Genomic DNA, 19,828 nt, shown 5'->3' with positions numbered 1-19,828 from the left:
CTTGTTTGGAGAACAGCGTCCTGAATACCCAGCATCCCCTGTGCTTTCTTATGTAAGGTCGTCTGCGCATGTTCACTTTGCAAATTCTCGTTGATTTCCTACCATGGGTCTGAGGGGTTGGCAGAGCTGTTCCAAAGTGCACATGCTTAGCATGTGTGTGTGTGTGTGTGTGTGTGTGTGTGTGTGCGCGCGCGCTCGAGCGCATGTCTGTGTGTACGTGTATAGCCTTTGAGGCCACATCCCTCACTGGCCTCTTCTGAGCAGACATCCCCTTCCCCTCCCTACAGGGTGGATTTGGGCAGGTCTGGGTAAACACACACAGCCCTACAGCCTCAGGAAGAAACAAAATGGAAAGAAGGAACCTCTCCATCCTCCACAGCCCCAGCTTTTGTTTACGAAGTCAGAATAAACCAAGAAATAGGGATAAACTGTTTAGGAAAACATATCTGTAACATCCTAACCATTTTCATTCATGGGTTGGTTTTATTGTGACATTTTATTACAGGCACTTCTGCTTGGTTTTCCTTCAGCACAAACGTAAGCGCCCACCCTGGCTACGCCCTTCCTCCTGCTGCGGCTGAAGGATGCTCATAATCACCCCTCAAAGACCCAGAGCGCCAGGGACCATGTGGCCAACGGCCGCTTTCTCAGGAGACATTTTTCTTGCTAGAAGTTTCCTAGGGCAGCTTGTAGGATCTTGTCCGTAATATGCCGGAATGAACAGGTGCTTATCAGCCAGTGTGCGCTCGGGTTTCTAATGCCTTACATACTTCCAGTGAGAGGGAAGGCTCAGGAGAGGTGGTTGGTCTCTTGGCTCCTCGACAAGGTGGGCAGTGAGAGACTTCAATGGTGAGACATCACGGATCGGGGATAATGTGGTCCCAGGAGGTCAGGATCTCAGGGAGAGCTAGTGGCAGCCGCAGGCCCGGACCACCATGTTTCTGTACTTCTTCAGGATGACGTTGGAGCTGTCGTCGAAGTAGAGGACAGATATAGCGTTGAGTTGGGTGGGTGCGCAGCAGGGCTTGGGTACCGTGTCTGGGTTGATGAAGTGAACCTGCAAACCACAGACATGAATCATGGTGAGAGGAGGTGAGGCCTTCTGCCTGCTTCTAGATTTCTCTAAAAACACATCTATTCTCTGGTTAAGGTGACCGTAAAGGACAGGTGAGCGGGTCTAATGGCCCAGCTTGGCTCAGGACTTGCCTCCACCTTGCAGATGAGAGGAAAGGGTACCCAGTCTTCTTCATGTAATCGTCTGCTATGGAAGAGACAACTCGAGCTCCAAAGAGGCTGTGGAGCAGCCTCCCTGACTCCTGCCCATGCAAAAACATGCTCTGTTTTAAGGGCCGGGGTTGTAGCTCAGAGTTAGTACTTGCCTGGCACTCACAAGTTCCTAGGTTCAATTCCCAGCAACGCAACAACTAGAGATCTGTTTTTCTCATGGGCCTTCTGCCCTGCAGAGCAGGGGTTCGGACAAGGGGAAACTGAATTGCCCTGCTGGTACCGTGTGAGCACCATTGACAAGCGAGGTAAAAGTAGGCAGCAGAGAGTGGTGGGGAGTGAAACAAACTGGAGGGGGGGAGGGAAGGAGGGAGGGAGAGAGAGAACGCACTATTCATCAAAGCTGACTCCAGTCCGTATCATCAGGAGAGCCCAGTGCTCACGACAGGCCAGAGATTGAATTCTCCTGTGTTATTGGTATGAGACAGGGACTTTTATATTCCAGCGTTGGCCTTGAACTTGCTATGTAGCCAAAGATGCTCTTGAGTTTCACATTATCTAGACTCCAGTTCCTGAGAGCTGGGCTGAAATTACAGACCTAAGCCACCCATCCACCCAGTTAATGAAGCACAAAGGACTGAATCCCAGGGTAAAGAGTCTGTCAACCGAGCCACACCCGCTGCTCCTGATTTGTTATTCATTACGGCAAGCACTCTATTCCATCTCTTCTGATGGACAGTACCAAATTCCTACCCTCCCTGATTTCCTCCTCTTTGAATAGGTTTAATGCAGCCCCAGGTGTTTTAGTTAACTAGAATGTTGGAAAACCACTATTTAAAAGATATTCTTTGCTTCTGGCCCTGGGATCTGTAATTCCAGCTACTCAAGGGTCTGAGGCATCACAAGGATCAGAAGGTCACAGTGAGATCAAGACCGGAGTGGATAGTTTAATAAAACCCAAGGGCTGAGGACACAGCTCCTGTGGTATAGAGCTTGACAAACATGTGTGAGGCTGTGGGACCCATCCTTTTAACCACAGAAACAGGGGCAGGAGGAAGAGAGAGAGAAAGAAAGAGAGAGAAGGAGGGAGCTGGGCAGGGGACCCTTCCTCTGCCCAAGGGCAAAAGCTTTGACTAACCCTGACTGAAGGGCAGAGGGCTCTGGTGTGCTTTCCATCCGGTACTTACAAGCAGGAATGGGGTCAACATAAATTTTAATAGCAAAGAGAACTAACTGCCCAGAGGGGTGTCAGGTGTGAGTTCTTTGGGACTAGAATTCAATCCAGCCTGGTTGATCAGTGGTCAAGAGAAGCCCAGACAACATCACTGCTGAGAGGAAAGTCCCCTAGAGCCTAGTGGAGCTTCAAATGCAGCATCAAACAGAGGCTGTTTGCACCAGCGTGGGCTTGGAGCACTGTTGTCACCACGTGGCTCTTTCCCAGTGAGCCTCTGCCCTTCAGCGCACTCTCTCTCTCCGAAAGAATCTCACCTGCTCAGTCCATTTCCTCTCATGGATATTAAAGCCCTAAGGTCAAGACTATTGGGCTGTTCCCTGCGAAGTCTGAAGCTCCTGGCACAGAGCAGACCACAGAATAGAGCTTCATGAATTACTGATCTGAAGGTTCAAGTTCAAAGCTTAGAAAAGAAAGCTATAAGCTCTGCGCTGAGAGGGCATGTGGACCTAAGAAACTAAAGTCTGCCTCTCACAGAAGAGGGCCAGGAGCCAGCAGGATGGCAGGCTGACACTCAAAGAGGATTGACCCTACCAGGAGAGACCCAGTGTGAGGCACAGTGACTGTCCCCACCGGGAGGGGACCTAGTCTTCAGTGAGGCACAGTGACTCATTGTCATAATACCACAGGAGCTGATGAAACCGTTTAAATTTTAAAATTAGGATGAATACAGAAATAAAAAAATTTGAGGGCCCAAGATTTTATATGTGTGTGTGTGTATATATATATATATGTGTATATATATATATATATCTCACAAGAGTCATTACACACTGGGGCAGACAGCTGCTCAGGTTCTGGGTCAAAGGCAGTAGAAGCCACTTACACCCCCACTGGCCACGCCCCCAGGAGGCACCCACCAGTGTCTGGACGATAGCATGGTTGGTGGCATTCATGTAGGAGTTCAGAGGGAAGGCACACTCTCCCTCACAGTAGTAGGCAGCGTAGCCTTCAGGTGCGATGATCCAGTCCTGTCAAGAGAGGAGAGTGAGGCCAGGCCTCTGCCAAACCACGCAGAGGGCCCAAGCAGGGTCCTACTTCTGTGCGTCCTAGCCCTGTGTGGACACCTTCCTCATGTCCAGTGACCAAAGGCTTAAATTATGCTCTCCTGACCTGTGGGGGTCCCTGCAGGGCCAAGGAAGTGAGCATGGTATTTTATGACCCCAGCAGAAGGAAAACAAAAGGTCTCAGGGCCTGGAGGGGCCACCCTTGTGTGGACTAGGGGTGGCATAGCAGCAAGGAGTGAGACATGGGTCAAAGGCCACACCTAGATACACCCTGTCTCAGCTCGGGGTGGCATGCCTCAGCTTGCTCCCAGGTGTGTTCAGGATACAGCCACCACTTTGCATACTGGGTAAGGAGAGCTACAATGGAAACCCAACAGAACACCACAAACTTCGTTCAAACATTTGAAGTCTTTCGGTTGGTTTTGCCCTGACTCTTCTTCGTATGTACGGTTTTAGAGTGAACTCTGTAGGTGGCAACACTTTGTCTCACTGTCAAGACTAGACATGTCTGAGAATCTAAACCAAACTCCCCTTCCTGGTATACATCCTTGAGCAAGAGGCTAGTGACCCACTGTGGCTCAAGTAATTCAGATCAGGCATTCCCTGAGGTCTGGAAATGTTGTATCAAGCTGCACCACAAAGTGGTACATTCTAGGGATTGTAAACAGAGAGCTCTTGTTGACAAGCACTGGACACAGCACACAGGAAACACTTGTTATGTGCAGAGCTTACAACTGCCACACAACATGCTTGGCTCAGGAACAAACACCTGATCTTAGTCACAGTCCAGGACAGATAAAGGGCAGACAGAGAAAGCTAACTCTCCAAGGCTGGATTTGAACACAATGGCCTTATGTGAGAGAGGCAGCCAGCCAGGAGGTGGGACTAGGGTACGCATGAAGTTCAGACTTTAGAAGGGTGGTGTAAGGGGTGGTTCTGATGCTTTGATGGGGAATCTGTTTACTGAAGCTGAGGGCCCTCATGCAATTGGTTCTCAATATAGATGCCAGTGGCCAATGGCTGATCGGAAAGAAAGAGGCAGGACTTCCAGGTTCCCATAAGATAGGAGAGAAGAGAATGGAGATACTGGGAGAGAAAGATGGACAAACAGACTCGGAGCTACAGGGAAGAAAACGTGGCCCGAAAGTGTCTTCGGCAGCAAGACTAAGGGGCTTCGAAGAAGGTTACTGAGCAACTAAGCTGAGGGTGGATTTAGAGGTGTTGAGCTGGGAATGAAGGTTAGAACACATTAACCACGGGAGGCTTAGTAAAGCCCAGACACTGAGCCATAAGGCAAGTTAAAGATGAACAATATATATGTATACACACACATACACACACATACACACACTCCATCTGCAGATCCAAGGGAACCAGGGCAGTGGCTAATAGCGTGGTCTGCCTGGAGTTTAAAGAGGAGTAGTAGAAACGACAAACTACTGAGTGGTGCTTCAAGTTCTGGCCCACGAGTCAATCACACCGTGGGTGATGTAGGACATCAGGGATGTCCTCATATGTTCAGTCCAAGTCCTCCTCTGTGGTCGGGGCTCCCGGCTTCTGACATCTCACAAGCAAAACAAGGACTATGGGCTGGGGCCGAACTCGGTTCGGTAGAGTGTTTGCTTAACATACAGGAATCGCTGGGTTCTATTCCCAGCACAGCATAAACTAAGAAGTGTGGTGGCTCACTCCTGTAATCTCAGAACTCGGGAGACAGTCGGGAGAGTCATATACAGTGAGTTCGATGCCAGTCTGGGACATATACAGTGAGTACAATGCCAGCCTGGGGCATATACAGTGAGTTCGATGCCAGCCTGAGGCATATGGGACCCTGTCTCTAGGGAACAAAAGACATGAACTATGACACACTGTACCAATGGAGACAGCCCTATGGTTTCCAGGACAGAGTAAGGCCCAGTGCATGGAGATTCATCTGTCCTTACCTGCCAGCCAAGGTCTCGGAAGCTGACATACAGTTCGTGTTTCTTGCAGGCCTGCCTCTGGTCACTGCTGCTGTTTTCTGTATGTACAAGGAGGTGAAGGAGAAAAGCCCAGGGAGGAGAGAGAAATACACATGTTCAAGTATCTTTGGTTCTGCGGTGGGAAAATATTGGAATCGGGTTGAAGGGCAGTGCTGGCTCATGAGCCGCTTTAGGACCCATGGACCTCCAAGGTCACTTCTGCCCTTTACTAGAGGCTCCCAGTGCCACTCAGACTTATCCTGCTTTCAGACCACTCTGCCCAAGGAGGCCCCAGGATGCTCATGCACCTGCCTACAGTCAAGGTACAGAGCCAAGCTGGGGACGGAAACCAGAGCAAACCCCACAGCCCCCAGCAGCAACTGCTGAGTTTCTTTAAGGAGCAAGAACAGTGTGCTTGTGTTTTCCAGGACGAACTTGTGTAGCATTTGCACCAAAGACTGGACTGTGTAAACACTGTGGAGTCTGTCTGTCCGTCCATCCCTCACACACAGCTATAGAATCTTCCTCTATCCTGCAGTGGTACAAGTGGCTAGTACTGTACACTAAATGCCTTTCCCTAACCCGAGACTCCCAGGGCCTTCCTTCACCTGTCCTTGCCCATAAAGCCCAGGCCCCTGGTCTACACTATAAGAGCCCTGCAAGCCAGGTGCTGAGTGCTCAGGCACTTCTCACCCCCACCCCCACTGCAATTATCTAAACATGGTGACTTCTCCCTCTGAACCTACTGACAGGACACTGGGTGTCTGGTGACAAATGACACATCCCTAAGAGCCCGCTTCCCAGGATGCACAGGAATTCCACCTGCATAGCTCTGAGGTCAAGAAGAAAGAGCACAGGCAGAACTGACTTTGGCACACAAAGGTCAAGGGTCAAGGCACCACCACAGAGCCTGGACAACTGGTCTACCTTCTGGAACAGCTATGGACTGGATATCCAAGGTACCATTCATCACTGTGCCATAGCTGAAGGCTAAACAAGCACTATCCACCCCACAAGCCCTGTTCCCCTCATCCCTGCAGGAGCAGAGAGGGCTGTGGACCTCCTCCTCAGGCCAGGATGAAACAGCCTGAGCTAGACATAGTTCTGAGGAGGATCGCTGGGGCCAGACTGCCCACAGCTCCCAGTCCTGAGTAAGGGTGGATCCTGAAGCAAGATCTGGGGGAGAGTGCTGTGATTATTAATGATGTGAAGGGAAGGGCTAAGACCTCAGTGAAGATCTTTGGTTTAGTGTTGGCAGCCAGCTGTGGGTGTGCTGTGGGGGATGGGCCCTTGCTTATCCTATCTGGGGTTGTAGCTGCCATGAGAGAAGGTGGTTGGAATTCCCAGTAGGTCCTTCTTAGCAGAAAAGCAAGGGAGGGGGATAAAAGACACACCTAGCTCCTCTACCCCTAATCCTGTTCTACTCACCCACCCAGCACAGCAGAGGGCCTGTGAAAAACAGGCAGTTGCAAGCCACTGGGCAGCTGGGCCCGTGACAGGTGCTCAAACTTGCTTCCAAACCCAAGGGTCAGCTGGAGGAGGTGGCCAGTTACTAGGATGTTGGGCTGAAGGGGACAAGGGACCCAGGTTCTCCACTTGTGTTTCAGGAGCACCTGGAACCCTGAGGCAGGGGTGTCTGACAGGAAAAAGACTTTCATGCAGAGGCATGCTGGGACATGTGTCTCCAGCTGGACACATAAAGGGTGTGTGTGTGTGTGTGTGTGTGTGTGTATGTGTGTGTGTGTGTGTGCTCGAGAGCGTGCAAAAAAGGATTCAACTTGTGTGGCCCATCATGTGAGGTGTGAGAACTTCAAAGGCACTGGGCACACGCCTACGCACACACACAGGCTGCCTCACTAAACTAGGGTGGAGCTCCAGTCTTGGTTTTTATTTTTTTTATTATTATTTTTAATGTTAAACTTCCAGGCAGGGTTTGGAAAAACTTAAAACGAGGGTAGGGAGCTGGAATCTACGGGAGTAGGCAGATTCCAAGCCAGATGGACTAGCTGTCAGACGAGGGAGTGTCCCAGAGCTATGGAAGTAGGTACTCTGTGGGACACTGGGGGCGGTCAGCTTCCAGCCCTCAGAGTTCCCCTCAGTCTGGAGGTAAATGTCTGTCATAGATCTTCAAGGTCCACACTGCAGATTTACAAGGCAAAGCCAGCTTTATTGGGATGGGACATGCCAGCACTTTTTGCTCAGCTGAGTTGGCAAAGGCCTCTGGGAAATTTCAGATTCTGAATGGAGCCCTCGTTCACCCTGGGCTAGACCCATCCTTCCCAGAGCAGCCAGCATGACCTCACACCTACACCGCACGCATCCTGGAACCATAAGAGTCCCACTCCTGCTTGAGATGGATCTCAGACTCCAGATGAGACTCTCAAGAGAATGTTCCACCCACCCATGGCTCCAACTGCTTCTTCCATTCCTAGCCACCAGTTTTTAAGGCTGCTGAGAGATGTCAGAGAAGCTAAGGCATGAGACTTTGTGCCCTCAGGGCCCATGGGCCTCAGGAGTGGGAACCAACCTCACTCACAGCTCTCAGCTCCGTTCCCAGGGGAAGTCATCTCGTACCCCTGGAATGAGCTGAGTCACCCAGCCACCCCCAGCCCCCACTCCTGGGCCTGTCACTGCATATAGATGAGGGTGACAATCTATCCCAAATTGCTTCTATAGCTAGGCTTTCACTGTGAGATTCCAATCCCAGCATAAACAAGGCTCCCAGATAAAAAAGAACCCAGCTTTTATTTTGGGGGCTCACACACCCCTTTTGAGACGCCTATAAACAGCCCCACCTGGCAGAAAAGAGTGCTTATGAAGACTCTATCCACAACCCACACAGTCTACAGGCAGAGAACAGACAGTGACTCCATGTTCAGAACAGCAGCTTGCAGGTAGGCTGGACTTCACCCACGGTTAACATGTTTTACTGTGCCGCCCCGAGCTTCCCCATGTTGGGTCGGGCCACTGAGGCAAACAGACTCTTTGTAGCTTATTGTACAAGTCAAACAAGACTGTTGAAAGACAGTCAACCACAAACCACCTTTTACAGGGTTTCTCAAGGAGAACCCTAGTTCAAGGTCTCTTTGGCATGCACATTTACCTATGGGCATGTGTGTGCATGTGTGCGTGAGAAGGGTATACCATAAAGAATGCGTGTAAGCCAGAGAACAATCAGGGAAGTCAGTGCTCTCCTACTTTTGTATGGGTTCCAAGGGTTGAAATCAGTTCTTCAAGTTTTGCAGCAAGTACTTTTTCACCTGTGAGCCATCCTGACAGCACCACCATTTATGGATTCATTTTCTACTATCTATCTATCTGTCTGTCTGTCTGTCTGTCTATCCATCCACCTATCAATCTGTCCATCCATCTCCTCATTTATCCTGTCTGTCCATCTATTCATCCCCCATCATCTATATCTACCATCTATCTACTATCTATCTATCTATCTATCTATCTATCTATCTATCTATCTACTATCTATCTATCTATCTATCTATCATCTATCTATCCATTCATCCACTCATTTATTCTGTCTGTCTGTCCATCTATCCATCCATCCTATCATCTATATCTATCATCTATTATCTATCTATCATCTATTATCTATCTATCTATCTATCTATCTATCTATCTATCTATCTATCTATCATCTATCTATCCATTCATCCACTCATTTATTCTGTCTGTCTGTCCATCTATCCATCCATCCTATCATCTATATCTATCATCTATTATCTATCTATCTATCTATCATCTATCTATCTATGTCTATAAACAATGCCTTCTAGAAATATATGTATGTCAGAAATGTCATGAGCCATTCAACCATCATACCAGAGATGGAACTCTCTCTCCTGGGCAAGAAGCAGCCAACACAGACAAGCAGGCACAGTTAGTCATGAACTTTGCATAGGAACACTTCCATGGAGAAGGATTCCGCCTATCCCCTGGCTCCAGGTTCAGCCCCCTGCCTGTCACCCTCAGCAGCTCTCTGCAGATCAATACCAAGGCCTACATTTGACAACTCTGCCCCCAACAGCCCAGAGCTGGTCCTGAGACACCTTTATCTACCCACAGAGTCTTTCCCTAAGGCTCACATCCCCGGTGTTAGGGTAGCCTTGCCGAGCAGCACTGCCTCTTCCTGAGCCACTTCTTAGCCACTCAGTGATGAGTGTCATATATACAGTATCATGCTACATGTGTGCTACATGTGTGCACTGTGGGCTAAGAGTTTAATAGTTAAGTAGTTAAGACTAACGTGCTAGTTTAGATTTGAATGAAACCAGTGGCCATCTCTAACAAGGCAAAGAGTATTCTTGGTGAATTAAAGCCAATGAAACTCAGCTTCTGAATCAATATATACTTCTCTCTACCCACCGACCTCTACACAGGGTACTGGGAAATAACCCAGAACCAGTAAGTCCAGCTGCCCCTGCAGGCAGGCTACTTTCTCTCTTCAGAAATAGTGACTACTGATTTCAAGACAAGGAAGAAGCCATGTACAATGCAAGTTGATCTGGAGTGCAGGGGTGGGAGGGTGGGGTAGGGTAGGGGATGGCCTGGTGGTCTTGTACTTCATGCTAAACAGTCCAAACCCCCTTGTGTGTTTCCTCAGAATCCGGAGTGCAGGAGCTGGAAGACTGAGTCAGCTTAGAGCCCTCACAATCAGGCCTGGTTGGTTTGTGTCCCCTTGCCTTGCTTTGGGACACCAGAGCCCTGGAGAAGCTACACACTGGATATAAACCCTCCAAGAACAGGCTGATCTGCCTGGAAGCATCTGCAATGAGCTGGTCCCCTCTGGCCGCACAGACCTACCTGCCACACTGGCCATCCTCAGTGCCTCCTGGTTCTTTGGTGTCTTGGAGCGGTTCTGGCTGCGCTGCTTACCTCCCGTGGACCGGATGCTACGGAGATGCACCTCTGTGGCCTTGAAGAAGGCCACCATGAAGGGTTGCTTGTTCTGGGGTCCGTGCCGTCCAATCAGGCCTGCCAATTTGGGGTTGATGCTCTGCCCTGCAGAGAAGGTGTTTATTACACAGGTGTGGCGGCAGGGATGGGCTGGGGGACACAATTCTACTCCAACCTCGAAACCCACTCACTCATCCAACAAGGACTGACTGGGCAATTCCAGGAACTGTCTTAGAAGTGCCCCGGCCTCTGGTGACCCCTGTAAGGCAGGAACACAGTCATCCAGTGATGACCCAAACACTAAGCAAGCACTGGGGAGCATAGCATAGGGAGCTGGGCCAAGACCAGCAGATGGAGGAGGGGATACATCTCAGGCTAGTGAGTTGGTTACTTGGTCAGCCAGGCTTCTAGGGATGGGACAGTCACCGCTGTGCACTAAGAAGTGAGCCTGGCTGCCAACAGTCTGATGACAGTGGACAGGCCACCAGAAGAAAGACGAGGTGGCATGGAGGAGTAAGCTGTGAGTGGGACAGGGCACTACAGTTGTAGAGCGCTGTGCAAATAAAGGCCTGGCAGCAGTACCCAAGGCTGGAGTCCAGGAGTTCGAGAGCCTGCTGGGAGAGAAGCAGGATGCCAACAGACCGCAGGCTACAGGCAAAGATGGCCTCCAGGTCAGCAGAAGCATTCTGCCCCAACATTTGCAGGTGTAAGCCCCTGAAAGACAGGCAGGCCTCGCAGGCTCCTTGCCAAGCGCCAGTGGCTCCAAGAAAAGGGAGAGGTCTCATGTCACCATGGATGCCAGGAGACGGGATTGCCTGAAGTTGGCATGGGGAGGCACACAGCCAGCCAGTGACACCTGGATACGGGATTTCTGTGTTCATATGGGGACAATAAAGCTCTGGTCCTTGGGACATAGTGGCTTGTGGAAATTTTCTGAGTGGGACAGGAAGAGACTGTAGAAAGTGGAGGGAGGCATTGGGCTGGGGACTTCACATATTTTCTACGGTGACCTTGGGCTGGCCCCCGAAACCAGACTGCAAGCTGAAGGGCAGAAGCCAGACCAGGCAGATGCAGTTGAACAGTCTAGGAGGGCGCCAAGGGACCAGCCCAGGGCAGCGGACATGAGCCTAGTAAGGCATGATCAGATGCTTGGATGCCCTGCCCCAAATACCCTCCCGTTGGTCTTTCCCTCACTGCTGCCTGCTTAACACTGGGAAGCTGTTGATTTCAGCTTTCTGTTTGGAAATAGATTCACGTGAAATCAGAAAAGGGAGAGGGAGGAGAGAGAAAAAGAGTGTGCTCTCTGGAGGTTGAAGCAGGAGAATTAAAAGTTCAGTTCCTGTGGGAGACTGAGAGACACTTGCCTCAAAAATATAAAGAGAACTTGGAGTGGGACTTAGCTTGGTATAAGTGTAACACATGCAAGGCTGTGAGCTCCACCCTAGCATCACACACACACACACAGAGAGAGAGAGAGAGAGAGAGAGAGACAGAGACAGAGACAGAGACAGAGACACAGAGAGAGATGCAGAGACAGAGACAAAGACAGAGACAGAGGGAGACAGAGAGACAGAAAGAAGCATGTCCCTGGAGGTCCCATTTACCCATCACCCAGTTTTCTCCAACAACAGTGCCGCCGTGGTTGGTACTGAGCTTCAGACCTGGATAATGGCAGGTTCCGGTGTGTTTTGAAGAAAACCGAAGGAATTCGCTGAGACATGGCAAAAGGACTGATAAAAAGACAGTCCTGTGAGACCGGCACCTCCATGGCTTAAAGCCAGGATGGCTTTTCAAAGATGGGAAACAGAGTCAAAGGACTGCAGAGTGGAGCACGGTGGGGGGGGGAGGCAAGTTCAGTTTAGCTCAATAGATGCTGCGTGAAATCTCTTCCTGGTACCAAGGGTTAGGGCGAGGGTCACGTGGTCTGTAGGAGGTCCTCACGGTGGGGGGGGGAGGTAGGACCTAGTGGAAGGAATAGACAGGCTTTGCTGAGGACACCTAGGCTCAGCCAGGCTGTTTCCTCGATCCAACAGATCCCTCCTCCCACAGGGCTGTGCTCAGTCCCGCTTGAGGGGATTTGAGGCTAGACGAACATGACAATGGCGGCCGGGTATCCTCTCTCTTCCACAGAGAGTTCAGGGCATGCAGCGCCCTGTACAGGCTCCCCCAGTTAGGAGGGATCTTAAGAACGGTGTTGGGGGTGAGGGGAAGAGTCTGAGAAAGCCTGGTAAGCTTGAAACCAGAGTTAGAAGGTACTGAAAAGAGCATTGAGGCTATAACAGCCAATCGTGTCTGTCAAAGTCAACAAACCCCTGCTTATGTGTATGAGGAGTTTCTAGATGGGAGGACCAGCCTCAAGCTTGGGTCTTATCCCATGGGCTGGGATCCTGGGATGGATAAAAAGGCACTGAGCATTTGTGTTCATCTCTGTCTGTTTCCTGGCTGTGGACGTAGTGTGCCCAATGTCATGATGGATGGTACCTTTGAACCACAAGACAAGCCAGACCTTAGCTAAGTGCTTTTTGTGGGTTGTTTTGTCATAGAACTGAGAAAACCAACTCACACCCAGGACCTGAGCTGTGCCAAGGCCCTGGTGATAAGCACGCTTTGCCCATCTCCCTGTTTAACAACAATGACATCCTTGGAAACAATAACCATCCCATCTGGTGACAAATACTTCAGAGCAGGGATACATCAGGTAGAGACAATGCCAACTGCCCATAGTAGGGCAAGATCAGAGAGGCTGAGCTGCCTGCTTAAAAAACTGCAACTCAGAGAGCAACCCGCACTCAGTCTGACCGCAGACGGGGCTCAGGGCAGAGTGCGCTTCACAATGCAGCTGCTATACCCCAAGTTCAGTGACAAAGCCAAGGCCAGCCAAAGTGATGGCTGGAAGTCACACCAGCAAGTGTTCCCTAGGCAGGCTGGAGACGGGGGAAGCCCGGCTTCTAATTCTTGGCTTGGTCTGGCAGCTGGAATGGTCTTTAAGAGTTTGTATTTAAGAAAACACAATTCCCAACCCCCACGATTCACCTTCCCCTCCTTTGAGCGTCCATCTCTCTCCTGCATTCTTGAGCAGGGTCCCCCCCAGTTCATCCATCTATAACGAGAGTGAGTCTATAAAAGAAACCATTAAAGCCAGGCCCTGAGGAATTGCACTTCCCCCCTGGAAGGCTTTTAGGGCAGAATAAAAATGCCTTGATTCAAGCCCCGATGCCTCTCTGGACCCCTTAAATCCAGGCGCCAAGCGTGGCCCGTCTCCGAAGCCCTTCTGACCTGCTGGGAAGGGCCAGAGGCTCCCAGCAAACCACCCCCACCCACCCCAACCTCTGCTTAAAAGGAGCCAAAACCCACCCTTGCCACCATCAGCCAGCATAGCCCTGATTTCCTCCCATGTACACTGGATGAGACCATTAGGCTCACATCCCCATTTCTCTACTTAATGGCCCATCTTTCACCCAGGCATCTTTGCTCAAGATTACTCTGCCCTGGCCTCAGGGATGGGTGGAAGACGTTTGACAAGAGGCACCTAATCCTTCTGTACAGTGGCTGTCACTGCTCAGGGGTGAGATGTGACCCAGTTCAGTCAAAACATAGAAGAGAAAAGTTTCTAGAGAAACTGCTAGAAATTTCTAGAAAACACAGTCGCTGTTCTAATGTTCAGAGGAAGCCTATTCTCAGCAGTGCAGAAACTATCTCCACCTACTGACTCCAGGGAAAACCATGTTTCCAGACGAGGGCTACCCATGGAATGACACCACAGAGAGGGGCTCCTGTGACACAGTTGTCACTGGGTCAAGCCAGCCTGCAGCTTATGTTCTCACCCCAACCATCACCATGAGTGTCCCACCTCGATGACTAAGTCTAGAGTCTGGAATTACTACCCCCACCCCCCACACACATGGGAGGCTGGTGACAGAGAACACAGGCACAAGCTGGCCCTCTGAAGTACGTACATCTGTCTGTCCTCAACACCTAACATGGGGAAAGAGGTGTGTTTTCTGTGTAAAGGCTGGAGGACAACTCAACTGCATTCGACATCTTTAGAACGACTTAAACACACCCTATTTGGAGGAACAGCTAAATTTAGCATCAGAGACACACCTCTGAGGGGTGGCTGTGAGGCTCTTTCCCGAAAGGTTTAACTGAAGAGAAAGACCACCATGAAAGTGGTCCGAGGTCCCACACTGACTGAGAGAAAGGGAGCTGAGCACCAGCGGCCATCTCTCCCTGCTTCCTGGCTGCTGAGGATGTGCTGTGAACAGCTGCCGGAACTTCTCTGCAGAGACAGCCCGGACCCCCTCATCATGAGCCACAGGAAGCTCCTCCTCCCCAAAGTTGTTTTCGTGGGTGTTTTGTCAGAGCTGTGTAAGTAACACTCCACACTCCACACACTGGGGTCCACAGTTGTCTTATTCCTTATGGCCTAGAAGCAGAAACCGCAGCCTGGCACATAGGAGACAAGGAGGAAAGGAAGGCATGCTACGTGTATGGGCCCTTGGAGGGGGTTCTGTGCACTGGAGGGTGCTCAGGCAGCCTCTACCCAGGACCCCAGACAATGTCACATGTCCCCTCAGAAGCAAAAGGTCCTGGGTGGAAGTTACGTCTGGCTGCTTACTCTGCCCCATCTTCGATGCTCATATACAAAGTAATCAAAACAAATCATTGAGATGCAGCTCTCCTGTAAGCCCATCCCCAGCATGGAGGAGGCCCTGGGTTTGTGGCCAGCACTGGTAACTGTTACATCACAACGCCATGACCTGCTATACACACAGAGGTGTGCACACATACACTCATACATATGCCCACAGGCACACATATACTTGAGATAGAGTCTCGATCACTACACGGCCCAGGCCACCTTTAAACACACAAGCCTCCTGACTCTCCTCCGGAGGGCTGGAATTGCAGGCATGAGCCACCACGCTGGATTCTTCTTTTGGATACTGAACAAGGGGGACACTCAAGAAGGGGTAATTACGGGAATGTCTTTCCCCTTGAGATGCTCTGCACGGTAGTGACAGGTAATACTTGTAATTATTTGTTTTGATTATCTGTATTTAAATATCTATCAAGGTTACTGAAATGAGGCATGGGGTAGAAGTGAGTGAATTCATTAATCTAGGCAAAACACACACACACACACACACACACACACACACACACACACACACACAATCTGCGTCTTTGGCAAAATTAGAAAATATTTCTATTTTAGCCAAGGGTTAGCTGAACAAGCATTGTTCTCCAAGCCCACACAGATTTGCTTGTGAAAGAGCAAGTTTTTGAAAATAAGAAAGCAGGTTGCCCCAGGTGAATATGAACTTCAAAAAAAAAAAAAAAAGCAAATACTGTTGCTACACGCAGCACTGTGCTGAAGCCGTTACACTCCATCATCACTGGTCACTGAGATTTAACTGGCATCTTCTGTCTCCTTAAGGCTGGGATGGGACATTTTTCTCACTGTGTCCTAAGGATCTCCTTAGAACAACAAAAAGGTGGAGGGGTATGCACACCTGCCTGCCTGCCTGCCAGGAAGTTAGGATGAAGCCAGAGGTGACTGTCCCTTCTTGGGATTCAGCTGGCCCTCTTTGTTGCTGCCCCCCTGTCTTGAGACCAGGTTTCATGTAGCCCAGGGTAGTGTTAAATTTATTATATAGCCGGGGCTAGCCTTGAACTTCCTGTCCTCCTGCCTCTCTCCACCTCTAGAGTGCTGGAATTCCAGGCGTGCACCACACAACCCCTTTACGAGGTGCTAGAGATCAAACCCAGGACTTCAAACAGGGTAGGAAGTCTCCACTAAGTCACAGCCCAGCCTGTTTATTTTATTCCTTTTAAACATAAAAAATAATAAAAACGACTTTTTAGAGGTTGGGTGTTTTCTTTTTTTAATGGTGTTCTGTTTGCAAATATGTATGCTACCATGGGTGTCAATGCCTGCAACAGCCAGCTGAGTCAGCACACACACATACACTCATGCACACACACACACACACACACACACACACACACAGCCTCTTCCAGTTCTTAGCAGGAGGCTGCTGCTCTCAGAGGCCTCTAGGCCACGAATCATGGTCTGGAGATATGTTTGTCAGAGGGAGCCCCTTGCCACTGCCATTGTCACTATCCTGATCCAAGAAGGGCAGTTCAGGGTCTCAATGGGGCTCTACATTTCCTTGACCCGTCACATGGACTGGCCAGTCTTCTGTGCTAACTTATTTCAATCTACATGTCTTCGAGATTCTTCCACGAAGCACCACGTTTGCATTACTTACCCATTTCATTGCTGAACAGTGTCTCACCACACACACACACACAGACACACACACACACAGACACACACACACACACACACACACACACACACACACACACACAAATCACAGTCCATTTATCCTTATGGACACAGTGAGAAGCAGCCACACGGAGGTTGTCATGGGAACCTGCCTTCTCATTTTCAGATGAGTAGAAGAAGCTAGGTCCTTCACACCTCCAGTTCCTGCATCATGCTGACCAGTGGGAGGGCCAGGAGAGCTCAGCTAGGCCTTCCAAGAGGCCCAGAGAGAGAAGCAAAGTCGAGATCTGAGGCACCTTCAGAGGACAGAGGGAGCTGATGACCTCACCACCCAACTGTGGTCTCTGGCCTTCCTCCTCTCTGGAGGCTGCAGACCAGAACTTCTCCTGCCTCACTTGTGCTGAGGCTGGGTGCTGCTGGCTTCTTGGACTTGTTTTCCTCCCTAACAAGGCAGGCATGAGAAGAAGAGTAAATCGCTTCTCCTGCCTACTGAGTCCCATCTCCCTCCACACCTGAGGACCCGAGACAGTCATTTTGCCAAGTGTGCCGTGATGAGGCCCAGGACAAAATGCTGATGTCTTTACGTGATGGCCAAAAGTGGGGGAAGCCTTGATTCCACAGATGTTCTAGCCCAGGGATCAGCAAACCATATCTGGCCAACTGCCTGCTTTCGCAAATAAAGTTTTATTAGAACACAGCCAGTGGGCAGTCACCAATGCAACCTTTGGCTGCCCTCACGCTAACTGGCGTTGGTGAAGGCAAGCAACGCCCCTCTCAACCGGAAGCATCCAGCCTCTGGAATGTTCTGCAGGCATTTGCTGACACTCACTCTTCACATTGGCTCAGCCTGCTTAATTTACATGTCGAGAGCACCTCACTGGTAGTATGCTGATCTAACCTGCACAGAGCCCTAGCTTTGATCTCCAGTACCGCATAAAACCAGGCCTGATGGGGCATGCCTATAAGAGACATTTCTCTTTCAAACCGTGACAGCCAACCAGAGGGTTGGCAGTGTTCCTGTGAAGGTCAGGCAGTGGCTTCAGAGGCACTGAGGCTGGTGGCTAGACCAGGAAGGAGGGCTTACAGGACCTAAGTATCTCTGGAACCTAACTTGAAAGCTGCAGGAAGCTGTCAGTGTTTTCTTGCTTGCGATGTATGTATTTATGCTATTTGATGAGGGTGTTTTTATGTTATGTACGTAGTTTCACATATATAGTTTAGATTTTTGTCATTAAATAGATAGGTACTTTCTGGAAACAGTCTAAATACTACAGGCAATAAATGTGCCGGATATTCCATCCTCCCAAGGCGATCGATACCAGTGGTTTGTGTTCCCTTTCAGCATCTCTTCCATCGGTTTGGTCAACTTGTTTAACTTTGTTTGGGGAGTGGGGTTTGAGGCAGGGTTTGAGGCAGCACTTGAAAGATAGAGGAGGAAGGGTCAGACGCTCAAGGTCACCCTTAAGTACATAACAAGTTCAAGACCGGACCACTGGTGCTCCCCAAAGATAAGACACCATGATTCTGCTAAGAGCCAGTGTGATAACCACCCTTCCTCACATGGATGTGTGTGGATGTAGCTGATGACAGGGAAGGACTCCATACTTGGCTAGCTGACTCAAATGGCATACTCCACCTTACACCATTTGCCAAAGAGTCCAGGCAGATGTCAGGAGAAAGGACCCACAAGCCCCAAAAGAACCAGACCAGGCAGTTGTCCAGGAAGCTGTCAGGCAGGCATAGGGCTTTGGTAATGAGTTGAGGACAGGGACCAACAGGCACATTGGGGCGCCCAGCCAGGCATGAGCTGAATCCGGGAGCCCAGCAGCCGATGAACTCTTAGAAATATCCCAGAGCTGGCGGGAAGGACAAACGGAGCCTCGGGAACAGGAGGGTGCGTCCTCCCACGTGGGGGGCGGTGCTCTGCTTTCCTGTGGCTTCTTTGCTCTCTAGGCCCAGCACCCCAGCCACCCCACCGAGAACCCAAGAATGTTCTTCATTAACTGTAGAAAAAAATGATTCCAGCCACTGCACCGGAAGGACCAAGGCCCCAGTGACAAATGAGACTATGGTGAACACTTGTGACCTCCTTCTGGCCCCAGTGACCCAATTCTACCCAGACCTAAACAGCCTGCTGGACTCTGGGAGAACAGGAAGGGCCACTGGGCCTCTTTTGGTCTCTGTCTTTTGGGATTCTGAGCAAAACGGAAGTGACATAATTCTGGAGTGCAGAGGCGCCTCCAGTCAGCTGTGCTGTAAGAGAGGCTACCCACCAGACTGGCTTTATGCCAGAGTGTCCCCAACCTCAGGCCAGAGGCTCGGTTCCTGCTTTCTCTCACAGACACCTCGGCACCACATCTGGACAGCACGTGCCCTTTGGTCCTGTAAATGCCCTGTGACCATCTCAGATCCACTCAGGATGCAGGGTGGTCAAGAAGAGGAGCACATGTTCCCATGTGCCAGAGCAGAGACTCCCTGGGCAACACACACACACACACACACACACACCACACACACGAACACACATGGGGGGTAGGATGGGAAGGAGGGAGAGAGATGCTTTCATGTTTTGAAAAGTAGAGGTGAGGTGCAAAGAAGGTAGAGGTGGGGTGCCCTGTGGCCTTTAAGTTCAGGAGATGGGGTGCAAGTCCTGGAAGGCACTGAAGAAGCAGTTGTGAGGAGACTGAGGCACTAGACAGAGCCGGATGAAAGCACCAGATCCTCTTCTGGGATTGACAGGTCTGATGGGTGTTACGTTCTGGGGCCTAGGGTGGACCACAGGAGCTAGGACGGGAGAGCTGGAATCCTCATGGTGGAAACAAGGTGCCTCTGCATGGAACAGAGTGTGTGTCTGGAACAGCATTGGAGTTAAAGGGCACTGTGGGAAAATAGGCATCTCCATTTGTGGACCACAGGAAGTCCTTCAGAGCCCTACCCACAAGGCGACAACCTGTCTGCCCAGTGTTTCTCTCCTTCAGTGTGAGGCCTCTGCTCACTGTCAACGTCCCTGGGAGAGGATGTGGGTCACATGACAGCAAACTCTTTTCAGGCTGTTTGTTCAATGACTGCCTAAGCTTCCAACCAGTGTGGATCAATAGGCTATTAGCTACAGAAAGCTGCTTCCAACACATAGGTGTAGGGTTGGGGAAGGGGTCAACGTGGTTCTCAAGTACTATAAACCACCACATCAACCAGGACA

At 50.3% G+C, this 19,828-nt stretch overlaps 1 protein-coding gene across 1 annotated transcript in view; it reads right to left on the bottom strand.

Annotated features, from left to right (window-relative positions):
- Positions 1–907: 907 nt before the first annotated feature.
- BMP7 (bone morphogenetic protein 7) overlaps positions 908–19,828 on the bottom strand; it is a gene marked incomplete at both ends in the record, with an annotated part of 74,712 nt that continues 55,791 nt past the window's right edge. Inside the window, 4 exons of the mRNA XM_080925266.1 lie at positions 908–1,057; positions 3,316–3,426; positions 5,406–5,482; positions 10,242–10,439. Of these exons, the coding sequence (XP_080781392.1) occupies positions 908–1,057; positions 3,316–3,426; positions 5,406–5,482; positions 10,242–10,439 (536 nt within the window). The remainder of the gene's footprint in view (positions 1,058–3,315; positions 3,427–5,405; positions 5,483–10,241; positions 10,440–19,828) is intronic.

Source organism: Micromys minutus, assembly GCF_963924665.1.
Source record: "Micromys minutus genome assembly, chromosome: 11".
NCBI lineage: Eukaryota > Metazoa > Chordata > Mammalia > Rodentia > Muridae > Micromys > Micromys minutus.
This window is presented reverse-complemented; position numbering and strand designations above follow the sequence as displayed.